The 24,873-nt window shown below is 37.9% G+C and overlaps 1 protein-coding gene across 1 annotated transcript in view; it reads left to right on the top strand.

Moving 5' to 3' along the window:
• sh3bp5b (SH3-domain binding protein 5b (BTK-associated)) overlaps positions 1 to 24,814 on the top strand; it is a 28,681-nt gene extending 3,867 nt beyond the window's left edge. The window contains exons 3-9 of the mRNA XM_024267408.2: positions 4,873 to 5,001; positions 17,689 to 17,853; positions 18,293 to 18,423; positions 19,541 to 19,583; positions 19,751 to 19,973; positions 21,456 to 21,812; positions 24,064 to 24,814. Of these exons, the coding sequence (XP_024123176.1) occupies positions 4,873 to 5,001; positions 17,689 to 17,853; positions 18,293 to 18,423; positions 19,541 to 19,583; positions 19,751 to 19,973; positions 21,456 to 21,812; positions 24,064 to 24,278 (1,263 nt within the window). The 3' untranslated portion in view covers positions 24,279 to 24,814. The remainder of the gene's footprint in view (positions 1 to 4,872; positions 5,002 to 17,688; positions 17,854 to 18,292; positions 18,424 to 19,540; positions 19,584 to 19,750; positions 19,974 to 21,455; positions 21,813 to 24,063) is intronic.
• Positions 24,815 to 24,873: the final 59 nt, after the last annotated feature.

Consider the following 24,873-nt stretch of genomic DNA (forward strand, 5'->3'; position numbering starts at 1 on the left):
CACCTCAGTGTTAGCGGACCAGTGTGTGTGCAAGAGCAGAGGAGACTTTGGCACACCCATTTCAGTTGCTGCGTCATTAGTCTGAGCTTTTTCAAGCATCTGGTTTTCTGATCCAATGCGATTTTAATAAAGGAATACTCAGAAACACAGATATAATAATAAATTATTTTATATATGTCCTGTATTGTGAGAAAAATGTTACAAGAAAATGTTAAAAACGCATAAAAGATCATTTTCATTGGAGTGAATGTTCTGGATGGGCGCTTTTTGATGTTCTGAACAGCTTAATAAAAAACACTATGCATATTATTTTTTAACATATATATATACTTTCTCATAAGATTCCTTTTCTAAAATAACCTAGCAGTTTACTCTTAGTCCTTCTATTTGTTTTCGATCCTGATTTTCGGTACTTTCACTTTGGTGTAAAGTCCCTGGAAACTTCCAGAAAGGCTGTCTTTGACTGTTTGCTGATGTTTCACTGTCCTAGATGTTCTTTTCTGCCTCATTTGGAGATATTTGTCTTTAGAAAAATGGTGTAGCTCTGTTAAAAATAAATGATAGGTTTTCCAAAATGTGTCTTTTGTCGTTTCATAATGAAAGAAGCGCAGGTGGATGCCTGTTTTGTTAGCATAATGACTACAGTGGAAAGCCAAGCTGAAACTGTCGGGGAGCAAGTTCTGTCATGCCCTGACTGAAAACCAAGCATTATGTAACTTCGGCTATCGCATGACATAAACATTTTCCCATAAAAATCCTCTTCCTTTACCCAGAGTTTAGTGTCATCTGCTGTTTTTTTGGCTGTTAAACAAGTTTCTCATTTTTTATCATTTCCGGAACAAACTGAATTATTAGTCATCAATCAGTTTTATTTCCATTTAGAAAACCTGAATAACTGTCAACTTTGTGAGAAATTAAGGTTAAGTTTGACATTGTGAGGGTTACAACAGAACATTTCTTGCCCCAGAGGGCTAGATAATCACATTATTTGTATTTTCTTTTATTAACTGGTCATCGATAGAGTTGTGACAGAAGGATGGTTAAAATATTAACCTTTTATTAAAAAGGCAAACAGTTGGACTTTAAGGTTTTGACATAAAGCCATAAGTTACTGATTATAAATCAAATTTAGATAATGATTAAATTCTGGTGTGTTAAAAGGTTTTGGATTCTATTATTGAGTTTTAGTTCTGCCCTTTGGCCCAGTTGGTCACAAGTAAAAATAAGAAACACTGGGAATTTGAAAAGCTGACTCGACTTTTACCGTGGGAGTGTGTCGTTACAACTGACATACCGTGTTGAAATTTTATTTGTTTTTTTTTAGTGTGCACAGAGCTTTAAAAAAAAAGGTCACAATTCATGCAAATTCAGCTCTTTAGGGTCACGTAGTCACCGTTTCCCTGTAGATCTGCTGTCAAACTAAACCAAACAAGAAATATTTTCCTTGGTTTCTGTCCTGCTATTATTATGCCTCAGTTCATTTCACAACTAAGTAGTTTACAATTACTTTGGGAAAAAATGGAACATATTTTAAAGAATTAAATAATGTAATGTGTGTTTTTTTATTTATTGTTTGAGGCAGTTAATGGTTTCAGTGTAAAAATGTATTTTTTTTTTAGTTACAATTTTTTCTAAAACTTTCATAAACATGAAATTCTTCAATTCTTTATTTGAAAATATGATCATATGGTGCTTCAATGTGTTTAAATGACCATTTCCTGTCGAAGTTTGACATGTCTGTCAAAAAAGCATCTCAAAGTGTAAAATTTCAGTTTTGAACGTTTGATTCTTTGGTTCACAGTAGTCTGTGTTAAAGCTTTTTTTTTTTTAATTGTAAAAAAAAAAAAATCCCTAAAGTCTGGAAATCTGCTCATGTACTTCCGCTTCATAAAGGAGGAGACCCCTTAGATGTAAATAACTACAGGCCAATATCCAAACTATGCATCCTGGCAAAATTGTTTGAAAAACTGGTCAGTGAACAACTGCAGGACTTCCTAGAAACAAATAGTATCTTATCCGAATTTCCGTCTGGTTTCAGAAAAAAGCACAGTACTACTGCAGCAACCTTAAAGGTTTTAGACATTGTTTTTCAGGCCATTGACTGTAAAAAAAATACTGTGTGGCACTCTTTATTGACCTCTCAAAGGCCTTCGACACCGTAGATCACACTCTGCTGTAGTAAAAATGCTAGTCAACATTGGTGTTTATGATCAAGGTATTGCGCGGTTTGTCGACTATCTGTCAAAGAGATCCCAATCAGTACAAATATCAGGCACCACTTCTCTTACTCGTGAGATACAGAAAGGTGTACCACAGGGCTCAGTACTAGGTCCCATCCTCTTCTCTATTTAAAATAACTTATGTCAAAACTTGCCAAGTGCGTCATACCATCTTTATGCAGACGACACTGTGATTTACTGCTTCTCCCATTCAATAACTCGAGCTTTTGATTTTTTTACTGTCTGCTTTTAACGTAGTTCAGTCTTGTCTTAAATCATTAAAAATGGTTCTAAATACAGAAAAAACAAAGGTGAAGATTTTTCCACATAGACGTAAATCAGAGGAGATCACCCAAGTACTTAAAACTGAAAATAACAAATCAATAGAAATGGTGAACAGCTACAAATACCTAGGCTTTGTACTTGACTCTGAGCTCTCTTTAATGCACAAACTACAAATGAAACTAGGGTTGTACTTTAGAAATTAATTATTTTTCTCACTCAAAGCTTGAAAGGTTCTGGTGGCAGCCACAGTTTTGCCTCTGATCGATTATGGAGACGTTCTGTACATGAATTCATCATCCACCTGTCTACAAAGACTAAATACTGTGTATCATTGTGCTCTGAGGTTTGTAACTGGTTGTAGTTGTCTAACCCATCACTGTGGGCTGTATGCAAGAGCAGAGTGGCCTTCTCTGAGCATGCGAAGGTACACGCACTGGATGACTCTAAACTATAAGGCGGATAAAAAATAAAATAAAATGTACTTTGTTTTGGGGATTTTGCCCTTTGAAAAGCATTCTTTCTAGAAAGACTGGATACATTTTCTCTGATCAGTGTTTTGGAATGATCCAGAATGTTGCAACAAGTCACTGCAACACATTTCGAAACTCTGGAGGCCTCATTAAAGCGACAAAACTAATGTTGGAGGCTTTTCCTTGTGTACAAACGGATTGATACAAAAACAATCTAGTGAAGCTAATCAGATAATAGCAGACTGTGTAAATCAATTGACTCATTTGCTGAGGCGTCAAGAATACCCAATCAATTTCACTTTTTTCAACAAATGATAGCGAAGTCATCAAGTTTAACTTCAGTCTGCTGATGATAACAATGTAGACAGAAATACAGAGAAGGATGTTAGTAAATAAGATATGGTGTAACTTTTTGGTTTTTACTTGGTTATCTTAAGCTTTAAAAAACGATGTATTGGTCATATTAAAGCTTCCTGTGATGTCGGTGATCCTGAGAATCCATCACTGATTTTCTGCAACGTCTAAAGAAGGTTTTATGCATCTTTCCTCAAACAGATCCATTTGTTCAGTTGTCTGTTTTAAAACAATGAGCGTCCGTCCATCATAATCAATTCAATCAATTCAATCCCATGTGGAGTCATATGGTCACTGGAGCCTAAAATGGATACGTCTGTACTCTACACTTTTCTGTTTTTTGGGGGGCTACCTCAACACAAAATGTGGCGCCATATTATTTTTTTCCAAGTTTATTCATAAGTTGATTATTTTATTATAGTAACACTTTAGTATCCACTAATCATAAAGTCAAAGAGATTTTTAATTTTTTTTTCTTTTTAATCAGTGTCCTCTTTAGGGAAAAAATAAAACTTTCCTGCACAGTTGAAGTTACGCAGTTTTTAAAATCATTTTCAGGTTTACTGTCTTTTTGGGCAACATAAAGATATTTCATTGGTGGGTTCCTGAAAAGCTCCCCCTATAAAACACAGATCTGTTTGAGGGGAAATGGCTCGCTTTCTGTCTGCAAACTAAACAGTATCAGAGATCATTTGTTAAATGCTGGTCTTTATTGAGTTGGCTTTGGGTTTTTTCCCGTGTTTATCAGGACAGACTTGTTCTCATGAAAACTGTGTCAGCTCCATCTGGTTCTTGCCGTGACCACTTTCCTCACTTAAATGAAATTTAATGGCTAATAGATTTAGGCCGTTTTTTTTAAATACTTTTTTCTTAGAACTCATGGCTTTTACTTGTTGATGACAACAAAATCTCTAATGTCGCGTGATTAGCTACTAATTAAGGCTTCAAAATGTTAATGTTTTTTTTCTGAATGATGTGGAAGGACGGCTTTGTTTTGGGTTAAGTTAAAGACCCATTCTAATCATTTTTGATCCAATTTAAAAGCATTCTCAGTGATCTTTCAATCCTGATTATGCTGTTTTTAGTCATTTAAAAAAAAAAAAAATGTGTTGTTTTCTAGGACATAGTTTTGGTAGAGTTGCCCTGCACCAGTGGATGGGACCACTGGTGCCGGGCAACTCCGCCCCCTTTTCCCGGAGAGCGCTCTTGAGCTTTTTGTCCAGCTAGCGTATTTTCTACATTACAAGTTTAAGATTTTTTTCAAAATGCATCTTTTCATCTGCTCTTGGTTCACAACAACTTGAATAAAAATAGACCCAGAAATTTTTGAGCTTAATTTTCTTTTTATCAGAAGAATTCCAAAAGAAAATATAATCTTCATCTTTAAGCACATGATTAACGTTTAATCTATTTTGGCAATCAATAGAATAAATGGTCCGTGTCATTTCAGTTCATTGACTCTCTTGGCTCAATTTCTAGATTGGAGATGAGTACATTTTTCTGAAATCCTTGGTTATAATAATCCGCTTCGTTCCGTCTCTCAGGATGCACGGCAGAAGTTCCGCTCTGTTCTGGTGGAAGCCACAGTGAAGCTGGACGAACTGGTGAAGAAGATCGGAAAAGCTGTGGAGGAATCCAAGCCGTACTGGGAGGCCCGCCGGTTGGCCCGACAGGTTTGTTATTGGGGCATTAAAGAAGGGATAGGAGAGTAAACAAAACAAACAAAAAAAAACATTTAAAGCTGTTTTGTAGCATTTGTAGCCCAACATGTCTCAGCTTGCAGACACTGGGCTGCACCCAACAAAAACAAGAGATGAAAATTCCTTATCCTCATTCTTTGTTCTGCTTTAAACCTTGACACACAAGATATCCTAGATTAAGATGAAGATATACCAACAATATATTACAGGATTTAGCTCGGTGAATAGAAGTTAAAGAAAACTGAGTAAAAATGATGATAGATCGAAGGGAATTAGAAAGCTACCTGGCTTTTGTCCACCCTCTCTGAGGTGTGGACTGTCGAGTTAGTCACTACAGAACCAGGCGTGTGAAACAAAGTTGTTGTGACAAAAAGCTCTAGTCAATTTAAGAAGCAAAAGACATAAGAGGCAAGTTAACAGACCAGAACCCTCCAAAAACAGTAGGATCTTTAATAAACAAGTGTTCCAGTTATCTCATTTTGAATAGTGTAAAAGTTACTGATTGGACTCGCCCCAGATTTTTTTTTTTAATCTTCTCAAAAGTGGCCTGTTTAAGCTGAAGAAAACATCTTCTAAATTCTCCTCAGTTGACAGGGCGAGGACTGGGAACTGCAAAATGATTCGAGAACACGTCCTCACTTCCTTTTTTTAGCCTCGCCTGGTGTTTGTGGTTTATGTAGATTAAGGGGGGGAAGCCACCTGCATGTCCTGATAAGAACACGCTTAGGCTGGAAGGACCATCAGAGACCTGCAGTTCTGATTCTTTGCTTCATGGTATAATTCAGAAAGGCAGGATAGTATTATGTTTTTTAGTATTTTTATAAAAGAAAATGCTTGCTGTTGCACTGTAATTGTGAAAGAGGTGATGGTGAAAGAGTTTTTGTGAAGTGACTCTGCAGTTGGACTTCTCTCTTTACACCATTTGTGTACTTTTGTAACCTCTGTAAACAAAGTTCACTGAAAGCCTTCTGTTATGATCAACAGTCACAGGGAAGTACCTGGATTTTTTTGCATTCAGGTCTGTGTTGTATGTTAGGTGGTTTTTGGCTCAGCTGGTACTAAACACATTGACGTTTACTTTAATTTTTCTTGAAGAGATGTGATCTAAAAGCAGACATTTGCATGAGATCCTGACACGAATGAATGAAATATAGAAGCTCTTGTCTAAAATGCTTCATTCTGCACACTATTAGCTTTTTACTTTGGTTATCTATGCAGGTTTTGCTTTAAATTATGTCATCTAAATGTTTAGAATACTTATATTGGATGAAAAAAAGCCAGAAACATAGCTAGGGCCTCTAAAGATTTGACCCCCTTTTACTACTTTAGTCTCTAAGAAATGGCATGATCTGACTGTTTTGACAAAAACAACTCTTGTGCATCATAAGCTGCTAGTTTAGGATTAAAGTGACCTCATTTTCTTAACTTTAAAAGCTTTTTTCTTTGCATCAATTAAAAGCATTTTCTGTGAGCACTTTAATTTAAACTTCAAATAAGTTTAAATTAGAAATGTTGCATTCTCAAACTTACCCTTTTATCTTGTTTTATTCTCTTTTATGTGGTTTTTCACTTGTTTTAAAGTGAATTATTATCTTTTGGGAAAATGCAATATAAATAAACTTTGCTTTGATTAAACTTTACGTTTTTTGGGACCGCATTTACCATGTTCTCGTCTTTGTTTGGTTTGAAAGTGAACATTGAGGCAGGAACTTCCTCTGATGACGCTCGAGGAACGGTTATAACTAACCATTACATTCGTGGTTATGCTAATATTGGTACAGCAATGGGTACAAACAGGTACTGGAAGTAAACCAACAAAGAAGTAACACGATGCATCAGCTTATTGGTGGTTATGGGACATTAGATTAAAAGGAAACTGGACTTTTGAATACTTGATGAGTTTCTTTTTTTCTAGGAAAACAATTAGCAAAACAAAAGCCAGAAAAAGCATAATTTTCATGAAGAGGCTGTTTTGATATCAGCTTCCCTTCATTTGGATCCAGGTGGCAAGTTTTATGTTTGCATGCGGCTGTGCATCAGCGGAAAGAGGCTTGAAAATAGTCTGTTATGCTTTTTATCTTCTGGCCTTCAGAAACTTTTTTTTTTTTTATCTGATGAAATCGTATATAAGCCTGCTGTAAAGATGCTTTTATCTCGCTCTTGATACAAACATAAAAGAATCCGCAACACTTTTACATTCTCTTTCATGGCTAAAATATTATCTTTGAAGCAAATCTTCCCCAATTAAGGAAGCCAAAGCTTTAACTTTTAATAGTCTTGTTGATCCCTGAAAGGGAAAAGACGCAGTTTGGTAAGGAAAGTCTGTTTAAATGCAGTACTTTAGGCCGGACATCCTTATACTGGTCTGAAAAAGTACTTCAATGTTGCACCATTTTTGAGCTTGGATGAAGCAGTAGAACTCAGGCTGGAGTTTGGAAAGTATTTGTTGCATGATAGCGACGATGACGATGATGCAAACATCCTTTTTGTTAGCATATCCTGAGAAAGAGGATATTTCTGACATTTCAGAGCTTCCCATAGTACATAACCTGTAGTGGGTTTTTTATGTTGTAGAGGGGAAGTAATCAGGAGTGGCTCTGGTTTTACTGCTCTACAGACACAAAGGCCTCTCTCTGATTTAGGATTTAGCTGTTTATGTACATATTTCAATAAATAGCTAAAGTACTGATAAATATCTGACTTTTTATTTTTTTTATTTGTACTTTTTTGTGCCGTTTACCTTGATATTCTATTCTTTTGGTGCTAAAAATGCCAGTTTTCAGACCTGTTTTACTACTTAATATAAATGGAGGAAAATAGTTAATCAAGCAACTAAATATAGGATTTCCAAAAGTTTCATTATTTGTTTTATTGTTTAACCACCCAAAGTGAACAAGTTTGGACTGGACTTTGATTTATGTTTAAACCTTAATGATTTTTCGTCATGTTCCTTGACCAGATCGAGTCCTGTTGCCACAGATTGCCTCACAGTTGATTCTATAGTACATTAGTGTACAGATGCAGAGCGCTCTGTTCCTGCTGCTTCATACTAAGCCCACGTCTTCACTTCCATCGTTGCTCCTGGGACTTGTTATGAGATGTTCGTACTGATAGTCCTGTGCATATTTAAGTGATTTTAATGAGTATATCCAGCCTGCTGCATGTCAGACATTTTCATTGATTTACATAGAATTTCCAGACGGCATTTTTGCTTTTATCACAGTTTAGGGCAATATGGGGTTAAATGTCTTTTCTGAGGATTTTGAAATTTATCCTTCTGCTTTTGTCACATAAAATGCAATTTTCAGCAGCGCTATAGTGTATGAGGTGACTGTCATCAGAAGTCCAGCACTTTGTGATCAGACACAGCTCTGGTCCCCTCAGGACTGTTCTAGCAGAGACCATCAATGTTTCATGAATGAAACTCGTGACCTTTCAGGCAGAGAGAAATGTCTCCAGACATAAAATCAAACGGGCTTTAAGCTCCGCTTTTTCATTTTTGATCTCAGCGATAAAGGTCGCCCAGGTGGTTCAAAGAGAGGGGAAACAGTCGGAGCATTAGTGACCTGAGGAACAATCAATTTTGAGATTATCTTTTTAAGATCGTAAAAGGAAAAGACCGCTAAGGGCACAGTTTTATATGCACTGCCTCAGGCCAACACTAACGCAGCACATTAAGATTGGGTAAGAAATAGGTTTCTTTTAATAAAAATAAACATTTGGCTCTGCATTTATTCAATTTCCCCTCACTAGATTCACACTTAAAAATGAGGCTGTAAGGATCCTCTGGTGAAGTGAGGATTTATTGTTATTTTGAGGTGCTCTATGCATGTCAAAACGTGAAAAGGTGCCTCTTTTTCTAATAATTTGTCAACATTTCCCTCTGCTTCTGCTGGATTGCAGAACCACAAAGATTAGAGCTTTTGTCTTTTGATGATACTTTGATGTCTGCTAAAAAGGTTTTTTTTATGGATTTGCAGCTACAGAATCTGATAAAACCAAAGCAGTAAAATAATTTTCGTGTTTACTGAAGGTGTGCCAAAGTATTTAAAGGAGGTGGGGCAAAAGAGGCAGAAGAAGCCATCTCGACGTCTAAAGCCTAATCCAGCGATAAGACCAGCGCAAAAGAAAAATGTCAACAAATGTAGATGAGGATGCCTCGATGTCTGGCTTTTATGAGTGATGAGACAACATATCTGGTGGAATGGTTCCATTTTTGTTTATATTCAGAAACCTTCAAACAACATTCTGCAAAATACAGATTCAGATTCCCTTTCTGGGGATTTTACAGTGGAAAAGCGCAGAATGATCTTACCTGAGCAAGTGCCTATCATGCTTTTCTGGATAGATTAACTTTGTGAGGATTCAGTATTCTCATGATCCAGTTCAGACCGGTGCTGCAGTGTGTAAAAGTGGTGATAAAATAGGTTTTAGTGTTTTAATTGTTTTAGCTTCAGTGTGACTGCTATAAACACAGATATGTGAACTTCAGTGTCAGCTTTCTGGGATGAGGCTCTGCATTTCACTCTAGAACAATAAGAAAAATTGAATACAAGTCCAGTTGTTTATTAAATAGACTCTCATTTGACAGTTTGATAGTTTATTTCATTTGTTCATGAGGAGAATCATGGAGGTTTCTCTCTATAATGGAATACACATTTAAAAAATATGGTTGTTTCTTAACACAGTGTTCTTGTATTAGTTTTTAGTGTTATTCAAAAATCTGTTTATCTGTTTAAAAATCTGTGATGGGAATTTGAACCTGTTCTAAATCCTGTCTGTCAGGACGTTGCTTCACGACAAGCTTGAAATGATTCGAGACAAAAATGAGAATCCAATTTTCTGTTATAGCAGCATCTTTCACGTGACATTTATGTGAATTCTGCAAGAGAGAAGTGCATCTTTCATTCTCCAAAGCCGCTTAATCCCTTTTGGGGCCATGGGGATGCTGGAGCCTATCCCAGTCACTGTTGGGCTAAGGCGGGGTACACCCCGAACAGGCTGCCAGTGCTTAGAAAAGTCGTCTTGTCTTTTTATACTTTTGTTTCAGCCTCCTTACCCTCTCTTAACCTGGATTTCTGCCCTCCCCTTGTCGCGTGCCGGTGCGGGCGGTATGATAAATAACCATAGATTAATTGGAAGATGGAGTGAGCTGAGGATTTATTGGACAGATGCAGACAAAGCTGCTCCAAGGTCAGAGCCATCTGCTCTCTCTGACCTCCTGCAATGCTTCATCTGCGTTTCTGTCCGAGTGTGTTGGTGTTTTTACACGTCTATGAAGGTGTGAACTGTCAGGAGAGAATGTAAACTGTTTTTTAAAAATCCCTGGTTATGTTTCATTTTTGTCAGAGCTTTGGCAGTCACTGAAGCTCTGGCTGAAATAAGGTTGAGATTTTTAGGTCAGGTTTAATGGAATGTTTGTATTCAATCTTCATGATAAATTCATACAGCTGCTTAAAACCTACAAAGCCTTACTAAAGTATTTATGGCTGTTTATTTGAAAAGAAAAAATCCAAGCAGCTCTAAATTCGTGCGTTCTTGTACGACAAATTATTTGGGCCAGTTTACAAAAAAAGCTTTTAATTACGACTTAAAATCTGGTAAATTTGCCAGAAAAAAAAGTCATAGCTGTTAAATTATGAAAATAAAGTCATATTCATGACTTTAAGAGTCATAGGCTAAATTTATGTCATTTTTTCTTTTGATAAATGTACGTGTTTTAAAGTCATACATTTACGAAAAAAAAGTAACAAATTTACAAGATTTAAATCTGTAAATCTACAAAATTAAAAGTCGTAAATTTACAACTTTTAATCTTGTAATATTACTTTTTTTTTTTTTGTGGCCCTAATACTTTCTCATATCATTGTTAATTGAGAGGTCGTTACACATTTTGCCGGCCAGCAGTTGTGGGTGGAGCAACCCCATCCCTCTTCATTTTCCCTGTGATGAGAGCTCTTTGTTTACACCCTCTACTGCTAGCTTCCAACCCCCAACCTGCAACAAAACTGGGGAGCAATATTGAAGCAATTTAGCCGAACAATTTTGAGCCAGATGTCAGCTCAGGCGAGGAAAACAAAGTTGTATGTAGATCTAGTCGTCTACAAGTGAATGCATAAAAAACTGAGCGTTACAGGAGGCATGTGGCTCGCCCAGCACACTTTCTTTATTCCAAATGCGACATTTTTCAAACAGCCCTCAAACATCTGCTCCTGATTCACAATGATTTAAGTAAAGAAATGCAGTTTAGAGCTTAATTTTCTTTACATATGTCCCCTATTATCAGAAAAATGCCATAAGAACATAATAAAAACACTAAAAATTCTATTTTCTTCAGAGTGGGTTTTTAAAGAGGCTCATTTTACTCTAAAGTTTATTCCTAAACCAGTCTTTGTGACCCAAAAAAACCAAACTGAATTTTGCTCAATAATTCACCAAGTTCACAGTTAAAAGCAAAATTTCCGTGTCTCCTTTCTATCACTGCAGCCCAACTGTCAGTCAATAAGAGTTCTTTATTTATTTATCTAGAAGGTACTGAAGGACGATGCATTAAACTAGAGTAAATGTGTGTCATTCAGCAGCTTAAAGCACAAGGATATCGTCTTTGTCATCTATACATAAATAACCTGATAGTCTCTGTCTATGATTTAGAGGCTCATCTCCTCCTAATGTCTTTTTTGGCTTTGAGTGATGAGGAGCGCTCTTGTCCTTCACATCATTAAACCTTATGTATGTGGATTTGACTGAAAAAGCTCTAAAGGAACATAAAGAGGTTTATTTTTTTAGTCTGTCAGGCCTCTTTACATGAAATGACTTTGTACTGAAAGTGTTTTTATTGGTCTTAAAGCCAATGTATTTATTCTGAACAAAGTGGGTGTTTTAAAAATGACTCGGTAAGTGATGTCGGTTCACATGACGGTTTCTGAATCACTGAGTACCGTTGCTAATGTTTCATTTGCTTCTATGACTTGGCTGCAAGTCGCCAGCATATTTCTGGTTCTGCTTCTTTGGGTTTTGGTTGGAGTCTCAGTCATAGATCCCCTTCATAGTTCTGCATTACTTGCACATCATCTTCTTAACTCTCCCCTTCATAGTACTGTGCAGACAATGATTTTAAATGAATAACTAATGAGGAGAAGTGAGGAGAGACGGGGAAGCTGGCGTGCAGAGAGGATTTGGAGGAGACGCTGAAGCATTAAGTGGAAGAGGAGGGATAGAAAATCAGAAATGTTGCAAGGCAGACAGATGAAGATGAATATTGAGAGCGACGGGTTGGAAGTGAAAGTAGAGGAGATGTGGATGAACGCAGGGATGTGCGAGCCGTGGAGATGGATGAAGGAGGACAGAGGAGGGGAAGAAGCTGAGTCATGGCTGAGGATGTTAGAAAAAAGTTAGCTGAAGAAATTGAAACAAAGTGGTGCTTAACCAGCAACGGCTGCATTTTTTTGTCAAAGCTGCAACAACCATCTCTCACTGTAAAAGCAGTACAGGCCTGCTGGTGTTGACACCTCCTGTTGACTGAATCCAGCCTGACAGACCGGCAGACGTTGTTTTGCTGTCTGTGAGCCCTGAGGCCAGGCCGGAACTAAAGTCAGACGTGTGAGATGACTCCTGCCACGTCTACTAAGGTTTCTCTCTAACACTGTCATTTTCATTGTCTGGACATGTTTCATAAATGTCACATGAACAAGTGTCAGTGTAAGAAACTCAAATAAACAACATATGACAGTCATGTACGGGTTCATTCTGACAAAAACAGTTGGAAGTTTTTGTGTCTTAATATCACATAAGGAGATAAATTAGCCTGTAGCACTGATTTAAGTGGATCTCCTGAACCATAGAAGAGCATTTGACCTCAATATTTCTATGCAAAGTGGACCAAAGTAAACCCTTTTTCTAAATGTTCTGTTCTTTATGGTTTTATTCTCTGCACCCCTTTGTGAGCGTCGTCTCTGAACACATCAGAATAGACGGATTCTTGCCACGAGCTAACACATGAAACTCAGCAGAAAAGTAGGGCAGAGGTAAAGAACAAGAATGCTTTTTGATCTGAGAAGAATGTTGAAAATATGGCACAGCTGTAGTCAAACCCACAAACCAGGGAAAATATGTGGAGAGATTTAATGTCTGAGGGCTACAAGAGTCTAAAGGAGTCGATGTTGCTCTTTAATTGTGGTGATGCTGAAGCAGCTCTGTCCTACATCTGTCATAATGAGACCGTGAACCTGATGGCCTGAAGGATGGAGACGGGATGAGGATAAAGTTTTATATAAAAATAAGGAAGTTGTTTGATTCAGTTTCTTTTGAATCACAATCATGCACTAAACTCAAATATCAGAGGATTGTTAAAATCCAATTAAATCCAAAACAGTTTAATTCAATCTAAACTGTTACGACTCCATTTAAAGTCTCACTCAGATCGATCTGTTCTAAAAAGTTCCCATACTGGTTGAGCTCTTTTTAGGCAAAAAATGTAAAAAAAAAAAAAAACAAACCTGTGTGCAGCACAGCAGGAATTCATCAGAAAATCTCCTCTGAGTTGTTGGTGCAGAAGTAAGCCTCCACTTATATCCCATCATCCCACTCATAACATTAGATGAACAACAAACATGGCGAGCATCATCAGAGCATCATCAGAGCTATCCAGCCGTACAGTTTTGAGCCAGATATCAAATCAGACGAGGAAAATGAAAGCGTTAATCTGAGCTTTTTCAAACGAAGGGTTTTAATCTGCTCCTGATTCACCGCAATTTGATTGAAGAAATACTTCGAAATGTGGTTTAAGTCTTAAATTATTTTCTGTATGTTCTTTATAATTATAAAAATGATAAAATGTAAAAAAAACACGTAAAAAAAAAAGTAGGTCTTTAAACCCAATCCTCTTTTTTTCAAAGCGTTCCCATTCTCTAAATTAAGATTATGGTGTTTTTACCCAAAATAAAATAAACCTGTGTCGTTTGCTGGGACATAGTTTCTGCAGAGTGGCAGGAGTTCATTAGAAATTTGGGGGCAGCAGCTGTAGACACATAGTGCCACGCCTCTGTTCGTCTGCCCCAGGGCAGCTGTGGCTACATCAACAAGTATGAATGGATATTGGATGCTCTATTAGTATTATTATTTGCCTCTAAATTGTGGGCGGGACTATTGGCACGGAGCAGCCCCGCCCCCTTTTTCTGCTCCCTGTTGCTGAGAGCTCAGAGCAGGAAGCCCAATGCATTTCTTTTTGTCGCAAATATGCTTGTTTTCAAATGTGCATTTTTTTCATCAGCTCCTGATTCACAACATTTTGAATAAAGAAATACTCAGAAATTAAATTTTTAGCTCAATTTGTCCTCCACCATCAGAAAAAACACTGTTTTCATTGTAGTGGGTCTTTAAAAAGAGCTTATGTGCAGATTATATCCACACATTCTGGAACAATCCATCTTGCATGCATGAAGAGGCATCGGAGGAGTGAACTTCCTTTACATCCCGTCCATGAGGACTCCGACTGAAACATCTCCCGCTGTTTATGGCACTGACTGCTGTGTTGGATAACAGGAACCGATTCGATTCTCTCGGTGTAAAGGCGGTTTTAAAAACGGCTGTGAGCGAGTCGAGCGACCACATGACTGCAACAAGGGGGGGTTGTTTGGATCCTGCTGCTCTGGCATTTTGATGAGCAGAGATAATGACATTACAGGGAGCATGTGGTGATGTCAGAGAGCATGCAGACGGAGGAGAAATCTGATGAAGACGGCCTGTGGCTTCAAGCGTCAGTGACTGACAGGTTCTTGGAAATATTCCGCTTTTCTGGGCTTCACCATCATAGACACGGAGAGAGGAATGAAGACCAATAAAACAGAAATTAGGAGATTGGAATAATTTAATTTCGAAGCGATTCCCATTTGAGATCTTTAAACGCTGGCAGAACTCGATTACTGACTTTTTTTTTTGCAAAAAAACATGATATTCATTATAAACTAATTTATCCAGTTTGAACTGGTGAAAATAAGCAACATTTTCATGGTTGGCAGTTTGGCCTGAATTGGCACCAGTTTACATAAAAGATTGTTTACCAGCCGTTTTTACCCGGCATAGCCTTAAATGATATGCTTGTACTTTGACCCGGAGGTCTTAAGGTCAGTCACACGATTTTGTGGAAATAACTTATTTTATCGACAGCTGTAACTTTACTGTGAGCCTGTTTAACCCTTGTGCTATCCTTGGCCTGTTTACATGAAAAGTGAGGTCATCTGGACCCCACAAAACGGCTCGCTGAACTTTTCTTTCAATGATTTTTTTAATCTTCACTGGTGTCCATGGTGTAGATGAAATCCTGTCCACCTTTGTCATGGGACTGATTGCACATCAATATAAGGATGGGGTCATCTGGACCCCATAAGATAGCAGAAGGGTTAAGTCTGACATTAAAGCTGTGAACCAGAGTTTTCACTTTGAAGCTTTTTTTCCTGTCCTATAACCTTAGAGATTAACTAATTGACATAATTTTTGTCGATTATTTTGTATTTAATTTCATTTAAAAAAAAGATGCACTTAAAAAAAAGTCACCTCTCTGTAGATAACACATTATTTGTGTTAGTCATTTTTATGTTTTTGTGGTTCTCACATGTTTAAAGTCTAAGAAAGTCCTGAAATTTGGGACTAAAAGCTAAATTAAAGTTGAAGAGAAATTTTGTTGCAGGTACGACGGAGTAATAGAGTCAATAAACAAATAAAAAATTAGGACTTGAAATCTGGAAAGTTTACGAATGAAAAGTCATTACTGCTAAATTATTAGATTAAAGTCATATATTTATGACTTAAAAACTCTTAGGCTAAATTTATGCCTTTTTTCTCCGTAAACTTATGTGTTTTAATCTCGTAATATTACTTTTTTTGGCCCTAATACTCTGTCATATGAAAGAAAAAATGGCAACAGAAATTTTTGAAAGTAGATGATGTTGCTCAGCTGCGTAGAATAACTGAAGAAAAATAGAATTAGGTAAGAAAATGGCAAAAGATTAATCTGGTAACATAAATGAAAATTACATACTTTGATGCTTTTATTTTGGTGAACTAAAATCGCCAAATAGTGAGTAATCGGTTATCAGCTACAGGCCCTTTTCATGATTTACTGCGGCATGAATACAATCAGTGAAGTTGTCCTACATTCCTCATTGGCTCTGGGATCTTTTATCGTCTTCTTTTCTAGATTATACTTTAAAAAAATCATCACATGGTCTTTAAAGCAGGTACTTTTAGATGTGCTGAGTCCTGTATACGGTAGACAAAAAGCAGACGGTTCCTGAAGGCATCACAGTTGCACAGCAGAACACAGTAACTTTAAAGATAAAATAAAAACATTCTCAACCTAAATTTAAGTGAAGATGTTAGCTTTTCTCTGTGGCAATAAGTTTTGTTTTCTTTAGGGAAAGATTCCATGTTGAGATGATTTCCAAAAACTTAAAATATATGCTTAAAATAAACAATTTAACTACTTAAAGTGAAAGTGTTTTGCTTTTTTACCTTTGTTTACTTTTACTCATAACCAACACAAATGACTGTAGCAATTACTCGGGTTTAGTTGCATCTTTTTAGCTCTTTAACTAATCCACAGTGATTTTTGATTTCCTGTAATATCTGCATATGTAGGCGAGCAGATTTCACACGTCCAGCTTCAGAAAGCTGCTCTGTCCTTCAGAGAGAGCCTCTGTCCTTCAGGCCACAGCAGCAAACGAGCACTGGGATGTTCCAGAGGATCTGCACTCTCTCCACCAGCATGACAGCAGCTTTATCTGCTGCTTGCAGCTGCGTTCTGAGATGCATCAGAGAGATCACAGGAATGGTGTCAGGAATGTCTTCTGCAGCTGGAGCTGTGGAAACAAAGAGCTGTGCTGTTGGTGTTTACTTCTGCAGAGATTTTTAGTAACTTGGAATCAGATGTTTTTGTTTATGTGGTTTTTTTTTTCTCAAAGGAGATGTGAAATCCATTTATCGGAGGTTAAATGAGGATAGAAGTCGTCAGTGTTTATGAGAGAACTGGTGCCGTCCAAACAACAAGAATCAAAAGAGAAAAACAGTCTCTGCTTTCTACTAGAAGTTTTATCTGCAGCCTCATATGTTTCCAATAGTTTAGTCTTAATAATATATTAAATTAATTTAACATCCTAGAGAAAATAAAAAAAAATGTTATGTAGTTGTCATATAATACGTATGAAATATGATTATGTCTATAGGTGGATTTGCACAATATCGTAGAATACTGGGGGATTTTAAAGATTAAATGCACATTTATATTTCTTCTTGTTTCAATTAGATATTTGAAATAGTTTTCTTTTTGGTTATATTAAGACATATAGCTCAAAATATTTGACCACAGACTCAAAGAAAACACAATTTTCATGATGATCTTACATTTTCTGTCTTTTTTTGTATCTAAAACTCGAAGATAACACAAATAACTCCTTCAGAATAAAGTTCCCATGATTTTAATTATCAAATTCCATTTAAGATTTATTAAAATTCAACATCTTCTCTATTTAGCCATTGTAGTTACAGATGGATCTTTTTCCCCTGTTGGCGCACATATTTATTTGAGAATTTTGGAAACTGGAATAATAGTGTAATTAATAACATTTGAACCTTTTTATTAAAACGTATTGTTTATTCTGCTTTCAGGCTCAGTTGGAGGCTCAAAAAGCCACTCAGGACTTCCAGAAAGCCACGGAAGTTCTGCGTGCGGCGAAGGAAACCATCTCTCTGGCCGAGCAGAGGCTCCTGGAGGACGACAACCGGCAGTTTGACTCGGCGTGGCAGGAGATGCTGAACCACGCCACACAGAGGGTGAGTCAGGACGCCGTTGACCATTCATCATTTTTTAAATTGTTAGAGGATAGGAAACTCATTTGGCTGTTCAGTCTCCTTTTTCAAGAGCTACAATGTGAACTATTTAGCTTCTAAAACAGCTATATTGATATATCTTTAAATAAAAGTAAATTATTCAATTAGAAATATCCAATAAATTAAGCCTCGATTAATGGAATCAACATTTGAAACTGATTCATTCATCAAATTAGGAAAAAAAAGGCTCAGTTGACCACCAAATGGAAACCTAGAGGAAAAAAATAAAGTTTTTTGTCATTTTATAATAATAAATGCACATTAGTTGTTGAGTTTAAACTTCCTATGTCTTTAATTATTCACAAAAGGTGAGAAAAGATGAAATGGTTCCCTGGTCTCTGAAAGCTCTGCTCTAACGCTGGGTTCTGGTTGGCTGTTACAGGTAATGGAAGCAGAACACACCAAGACCAGAAGTGAGCTTTTACACAAAGAGACGGCGTCCAAATACACGGCAGCTACCGGCCGCATGAAGCAGCTGGAGAAGAAGCTGAAACGAACCATCAGCAAGTCCAAGTAAGAGTCTGAGCATCGAATTTTAGCTAAACGCACCAGAAAAACATGAAATATCAAATAAGTCATGAGTCGTTCACTATCAGACACGTTTGCTCATTTTATTTTACATAATTTCACCAATCATTCTCTGTAAATCGATCCTGCAAACACACTGGAACTAGCTGTGATGCAGCTTCTTCTTCCCTCCAGAGTCACTTCTCCTTTCTGTTGAAACTCTAACAAACCTGGATGTTTATGACGAACTGCCAGGTGTTTAGGAGGAAGCGTGAATGAATGCGGTGCAAACACGAGTTATTCACCTGCAGCAATCACATGAGAGAACAAAGAATCGACACGCAGAAATGTCAACTTATTCTTTGCACTAGAACCTTTCTCCACAATCCCACTCCGTACCCACAAACAGGCTGGGACTTTCGTTTGTTGTCACCAACACCTGATGATCATCTGATCTCCCTTTGTTTAGAATTTGAAGTTGTTTCTGTTCTCGTCAAAATCTTTAAAAAAAAAAATAGGCTTTACAATAGGCTCTGACTTCTACAGATTTCAATAAAGCGCAGTTATAAATGCTTAGAAATGGGACTACTCGTGATAATCAACACATCTGAATATTTCCCATCACTGCATTTGACTTTTTCCTCTTTAGTCTCTAATGTGGGTCAGAAGTGACCGTAGAAATGAGTTGAACATTCGTTTCACGTGGTTTTGGAGCGTCTCAGCACAGAAGCTTATTGTAGTTGTGTTTACGTGCTAACATCAGCACTTCGCAGCTGTTAGATAACACACAAACACGTCCTCCTTTCTAAATCTAACCTCTGTGGTCACTGAGTTTCTGTCAGCTCTCTCCTCACGCTCCTGCATCCAGCTTACAATATTCCCACTAATCCTTCATCAGTTCAGCTCGAGTCCAAATCAAAAGCAGATCCTGTTGATTCTGATCCATCTTTCAATCGCTCCCTCTCGTTTGTCCTCTAAAAGCTCCTCCGCTCACTCTCGTCTGTCGTGTTGCCATGGTGATGATGTGGGTGCTGCTCAGTTTTTCTGGGTTGCTGTTCATTCTCCCCCCTCTGATCCGTTCTCTTCCTCTCACCTGACTTCTCGTCTTCTTCCTCCTTCACAGGCCCTACTTCGAGATGAAGGCAAAGTATTACCTGCAGCTAGAGGTGAGTGGAAACGTATTTACTGCAGAAGCCTCTGAAGGTTCTTCATGTTGGGTTTTATTACTCAACTTAAACACGGTTGAAGTCAACCTAAATACCTTCATGTGACTGACTGAAGACGACAAAAACCTGCGTTCAGGTCAATCCTCATTTCATCTCGTGTCCCTCAGAACCTGAAGAAGATCGTGGACGAGCGGCAGGCCAAACTGTCTCAGGCCAAAGGCGAGTACAAGGCAGCCCTCAAAAAACTGGAGACCATATCGGACGAGATCCACGAGCGTCGCCGCAGCAGCTCTGTGATGGGCCCCCGGGGGTCTGGAGTCGGAGCGGAGCGCGACAGCGTCTCTGGAGACGACATTTCCAACTTTAAGATGGAGTCAGACGGAATCTCCAGTGAGTAAAGTACAGTGATGAAGCATTGGTTGCTAGCTGTCTGCTTCAGGAAGTCTGCTTTAAGGAAGTTCACTGGTAGAAACAGAACATTTTTAATTAAAGATAATTTTAGAGACTTGAGTGTTGAAGCTGTGACAAGACTTCTGCAAATACAATTATAGCGGTGAGAAATCTGAGTCTGAGTAGGCAAAGGTAAACAGTCCAGATGATGACTGGAGGGGGTAAAAAATTCCTTCTTTGTGCAAAAAACTCACCTGAAAGAGCTTAAGCCTTACAAGCTCTTTGTGGGTACCGCCCATTTCATGACATCATCCTAGAGCCGGCAGGAATGGAGCTTTGGTGTCATTTTTGTGAGGGGAATAAGTTTTATTTTGGGTAAGGGGGTGTTACAGCTGTGGCCGTATTTGATTTTGTTTTGTTTTTCTTTTTGTTCTGTGTTTTGTGTATTTTATTTCTGTCAGAGTGAGACTTCTGTGTGTTTGTGGATCTTTGTGCGTCACGCCTGTTGCTGGAAAGGGTGTGGCTCCCATTTGTCTCAAGCTGATGGAGGACCCACATCTTTTCCAGCACCACACCTGAAAGAAATAAACAGACACACAAAGATCCTTGAACACACAGAAGTCCCACTCTGACAGAAATAAAATACAGAAACTGAACAAAAAGAAAAAAACAAAACCAAATATGGCTACAGACGCAATGGGGGCTAAAAAAAGGTTGATTTAGGATTATGTAGGCCCTTTAAAATTTTGTAAATGATGCGCACAACTGACTCAATCGTTTTTTCTGGTTGTTTTCAAAAAATCCAATCAGAGCAATATTCTCACGGGTTCTTAAAAAGTCTTTAAAGCTTGAATTTATGAATTTGAAAATAATACCTTAAAAATTGTGCCTTCAAACTACTTTGTTTCACATTAAAATAAAGAAACCTAAACTAGAGATAAAAAAATTTGACTACAATTATTTTGATCAAATGGTTTAAATGAACAGCAATTCACTGAATTCCCACCGCCAACATGAAACTAAAAGAGCGCTAAAGCGTCACGGCACAAACCACAAAGAAACCACAATTTTGATCATAAAATTGGAATAAAATAATAAAATGTATTTGGTTGGAAATGGACTGAGAAGTTGGTCTTAATTATTGACAAAGGTCTTGAAAATTTTGAAATTGAACTTGAAGAAACTCTGCAGAAGGCCTAAGAGTCCACATGAAGAGACTCGTGCATCCCATTAGTTTGTGGAACATCTAAGAGTGGTGTAACCATGGTAACAGCAGTCTGTTTTAAGCACGTCCTGATTTGTAAGTTAAGGGAAAACGTGAGGCTGAAAATAACCCCCCAGACGCTCGCCGTGCGCTCACGTGCTCCAATTTGGGAAAGCGGATCTTCCAAACTTCATGACATGAACATCATGTTTCTCTGACCTGAAAATATTCCGATTTCTTCTTGTCCCTAATATCTCCTCTTCCTCCATCATCTGCAGTGGCGTCGGAGTGTTTTGACGATGACCCGTGTGGGGGAGGCAGCATCGTATCGGAGGAAGACTCCGAGACTCGCTCCACCAGCAGCGTGGGTTCATCTCCCAGCAGCCCTCAGGAGCTCCTGTCCCCCTGTCCTTTCGTCAGCTCCTACTCTTCCTCCTGCATGTCGTCCTCTGACTCTCCATCGCCCACACCGTCCTCCTCTTCCTCCTCGTCCTCCCCGGCTCCCATGTCTCGACCCTGCAGCCTGGACCTCCCCAGCACCGTGTCTCTGTCGGACTTCGGCCTGATCTCGCCCGTCCTGGGACCCCGCAGCGCGTGCAGTGGGGCGTCGTCACCCGAGTGTGACCTGGAAAGAGGTGGGTGATGACACGGTTTTCCAGGTTTACCCATTTAATCAGAAATCTGGTTAGAAACGGTGCAGATGCGGCGTTCACTGAAGACTCAGAATCAGACAAAGGCAAAGTTGTTGCCTCTGACATTTGGAGCAAATGAGAAAATGTTGTTTTGTTTAAAGAGGAAAAGCGTGCCTGAAGACGCATTTTCTGTTCTAAAAACAAACAAAAGGAACTAAAACTACTTAGATTCCAGTCAAACCTTAGACAAACAACATTGGTGCTCTGCAGATGTTTGGGTTTCTAATAGAGGAGAAAAAGAACAGTGTTTTGCAATAATTTGACTTAAAATATTAGTGTATTTAGAAGTCTCCTTCACAGCGGGGCGTCCTGAACTGGGTCTGTCTGTGTGCAGTACGATGGACGACCTCTCAGAGTCTCTTCTGGGCAGGTGGCAGCGTTTTGGTGCTCCTGCAGCTGCTCCAGCACAGAACAGTGTTATTATTCACAGTGACGGCAAACCCCGGAGAGCACTCCAAGCTTCAGTCAGTTCTCTTAAACCCTTTAGTGAGTGCAGCTCTCTGCGTCATTCCTTCTAAATTCCTTCAAAAACCTCTTTAGCTTATCATCGTTCAGTCATTTAGTAGAAAATTTGTTTTGCTCCTTTAACCTGCTCAATTTTTTTAAGCTGTTATCTAATAAATATTCAGTGTTAAAAACAATTAGAGAGTTGAATGTTTCTGTTTTATCTTAAAGATCACGTTTGAAATAAACAGTTTACATGCAGAACCGCATGACTGTAAGTCAAACTTCTCAAAGCAACAAACTGCCTTCAGTTTGACGGAGTGGTTGACCCGGTTTGGGATTCGCTGCTTGGTTCAGTTCAGTTATTCACACATGGATTTAATTACTAGGATGAAAGTCTTTTGGCTTTAGGAGGACATTTAGGAAACAAAAGGAAACATTAGATTTTTACTTTTATTCCAGTTAGCTGATGAAAATGAGAACATCTAGTGGAAGTGAAAATAAGCTGTTGCTGAGAAAGGCCACACTTCATCACAGCTGCATGTGTGGACCCGCTAAATACCTCAATGGTGGGATCACTTTTGTTTATTGGCTGTTATCATGTTGGGAAGGATGAGTGATCACATCTGAGAGATAAGTCTTCATCATCTAATCTAAAGTTTGAAGAATATTTATTCTTTCATTTTGACTCCACTTTCAAAATCCTCTCTTCTCTTAACTATTGTGTTTTATACCATAGAGTATCAAGGAAGGGAAACCAATAAAAAATAACAATACATCTGAAAATAAAGTTGAAAAATTATAAGAAACAAATATAAAAATGTTATCAGAACAAAGTTGTGCAATTATAAGAAAACAAGTTATATTTTATGAGAATTATGTTGTAAATTTATGACCAAAAAGGGGTAAATTTTACACTTGTGCATAAAGTTGTAATTTCAAAATCTAAAATTTTACTTTAAGAAAAGCACAACTTCCCTCTTAAAACTACGACTTTTAGGAGCATAAATGTACAATTTTATTCTCGTAATTTCTTGATTTTTTTTTTTCCTCATAATTGTAAAACTGTTTTTCTCATAGTTGTATTTTTTTCTTATAATAGTACAACCTTTTTCTCCACCTAAAATAACTTTTTTCTCATAATTGTACAACTTTTTTTCTCAAGACTTTCTTTCTTAGAATTTTAAGCCTTTTTTGCTCAAAAATGTGCAGCTTTTTTTTCTCATACTTTTTTTCTCATAATTTTTTTCTCACAAAATAGACGTTTTTATAATTGTAAGACTTATATAAATATAGACTTTTCTCATAAAATATAGACTTTTTTTCTCACAATTGTAAGATGTTTTTCTCATAAAATAGACTTTTTATCATAATTGTATAGACTCTCAGAAATGTACAACTTTTTTCTCAAAATACATTATTATACAACTTTACTCTTGTAAAAAAAAAATATATATATATATTTATATATATATTTTTCTTTTTAAATGTAAAACGTTATTTACTTAATTCTTCTAATTTTAAGACTTTTTGTTTGATTTCATTCTCAAAATTGTGACTTTTTTCTCATAATATTGTGACTTTGTTCTTATACTTTTGCTTTTTTTCCCTATTTTGTGGTGGCCCCAACACACTGTTGTAATTATAGTTTGACAGTTTCTGTAGATTCCCTGTTTACCTTAAACGTGGGGTCATCTGGACTAGATAGATTTGAGATCTGAATACGGTCTGACCTCCTGTCCTGCTGCAGGCGACAGAGCAGAGGGTGCAGAGGGGGTCCTGGACAACGCTCCACCTGCCAACAACAACATCCTGACCTCCAGCACTAAGAGGAGCTTCAGCCTGGAGACCCGCTTCAGCTTTCTGAACCTGCGCCGCCCGCGAACCAACGGCACCAGAAACGTGGACAGCTGCTCCCAGAAGATGGAGGCGGGCTCAACCGTGGTTCTGCTCAAAGGAGTCTGAGGAGTATAAAGAGAATCTTTGAACTATTTATAAGCTACCTGCCACTACTGCACTCCATTCCTAATCTTCATGGTCAAACAGAGACACTGATGTGACCCCCCCTCCTCCTTCATGAGCACTGTACCTCTGGACTGTTAGAAACATGAGGAGCACTCTTACTTTGAAAATCCTACATTTAAAATGTGAAAACATGTTTTTCTTTCAACATTTAAAAGCTTTTTTCACCAAAAAAACATCCACCTGCTGCATCCGACATCACAGATTTAGAGCTTCTGCTGAAACATCTGTGGAGGCCGAGTGGAACACGGTGGTTGAAGAGCGACCTCCATCATCCGGCGCCGCACACGGCTGATGTTCTGCTTACCTCAACGTCCAAAAACCCCGAACCACAACGTGAGAATCGTCACTCACCATTAGTCTTTTAATCTGTGCTCATGTGTTCGATAATGTTGTATTTTCTGATGTTATGTATCTGATGTTCACATTTAGGATCCCAATGTTTAAAAAATAAAAATGTAACAAAGTTTATCAAAGAATATTTAAAGTCTTTGTTTTACTTTGATGAAGGCCGACCTTTCATTTCCACTCACCAAAG

Source organism: Oryzias melastigma, linkage group LG16 (genome assembly GCF_002922805.2).
Source record: "Oryzias melastigma strain HK-1 linkage group LG16, ASM292280v2, whole genome shotgun sequence".
Taxonomy (NCBI): Eukaryota; Metazoa; Chordata; class Actinopteri; order Beloniformes; family Adrianichthyidae; genus Oryzias; species Oryzias melastigma.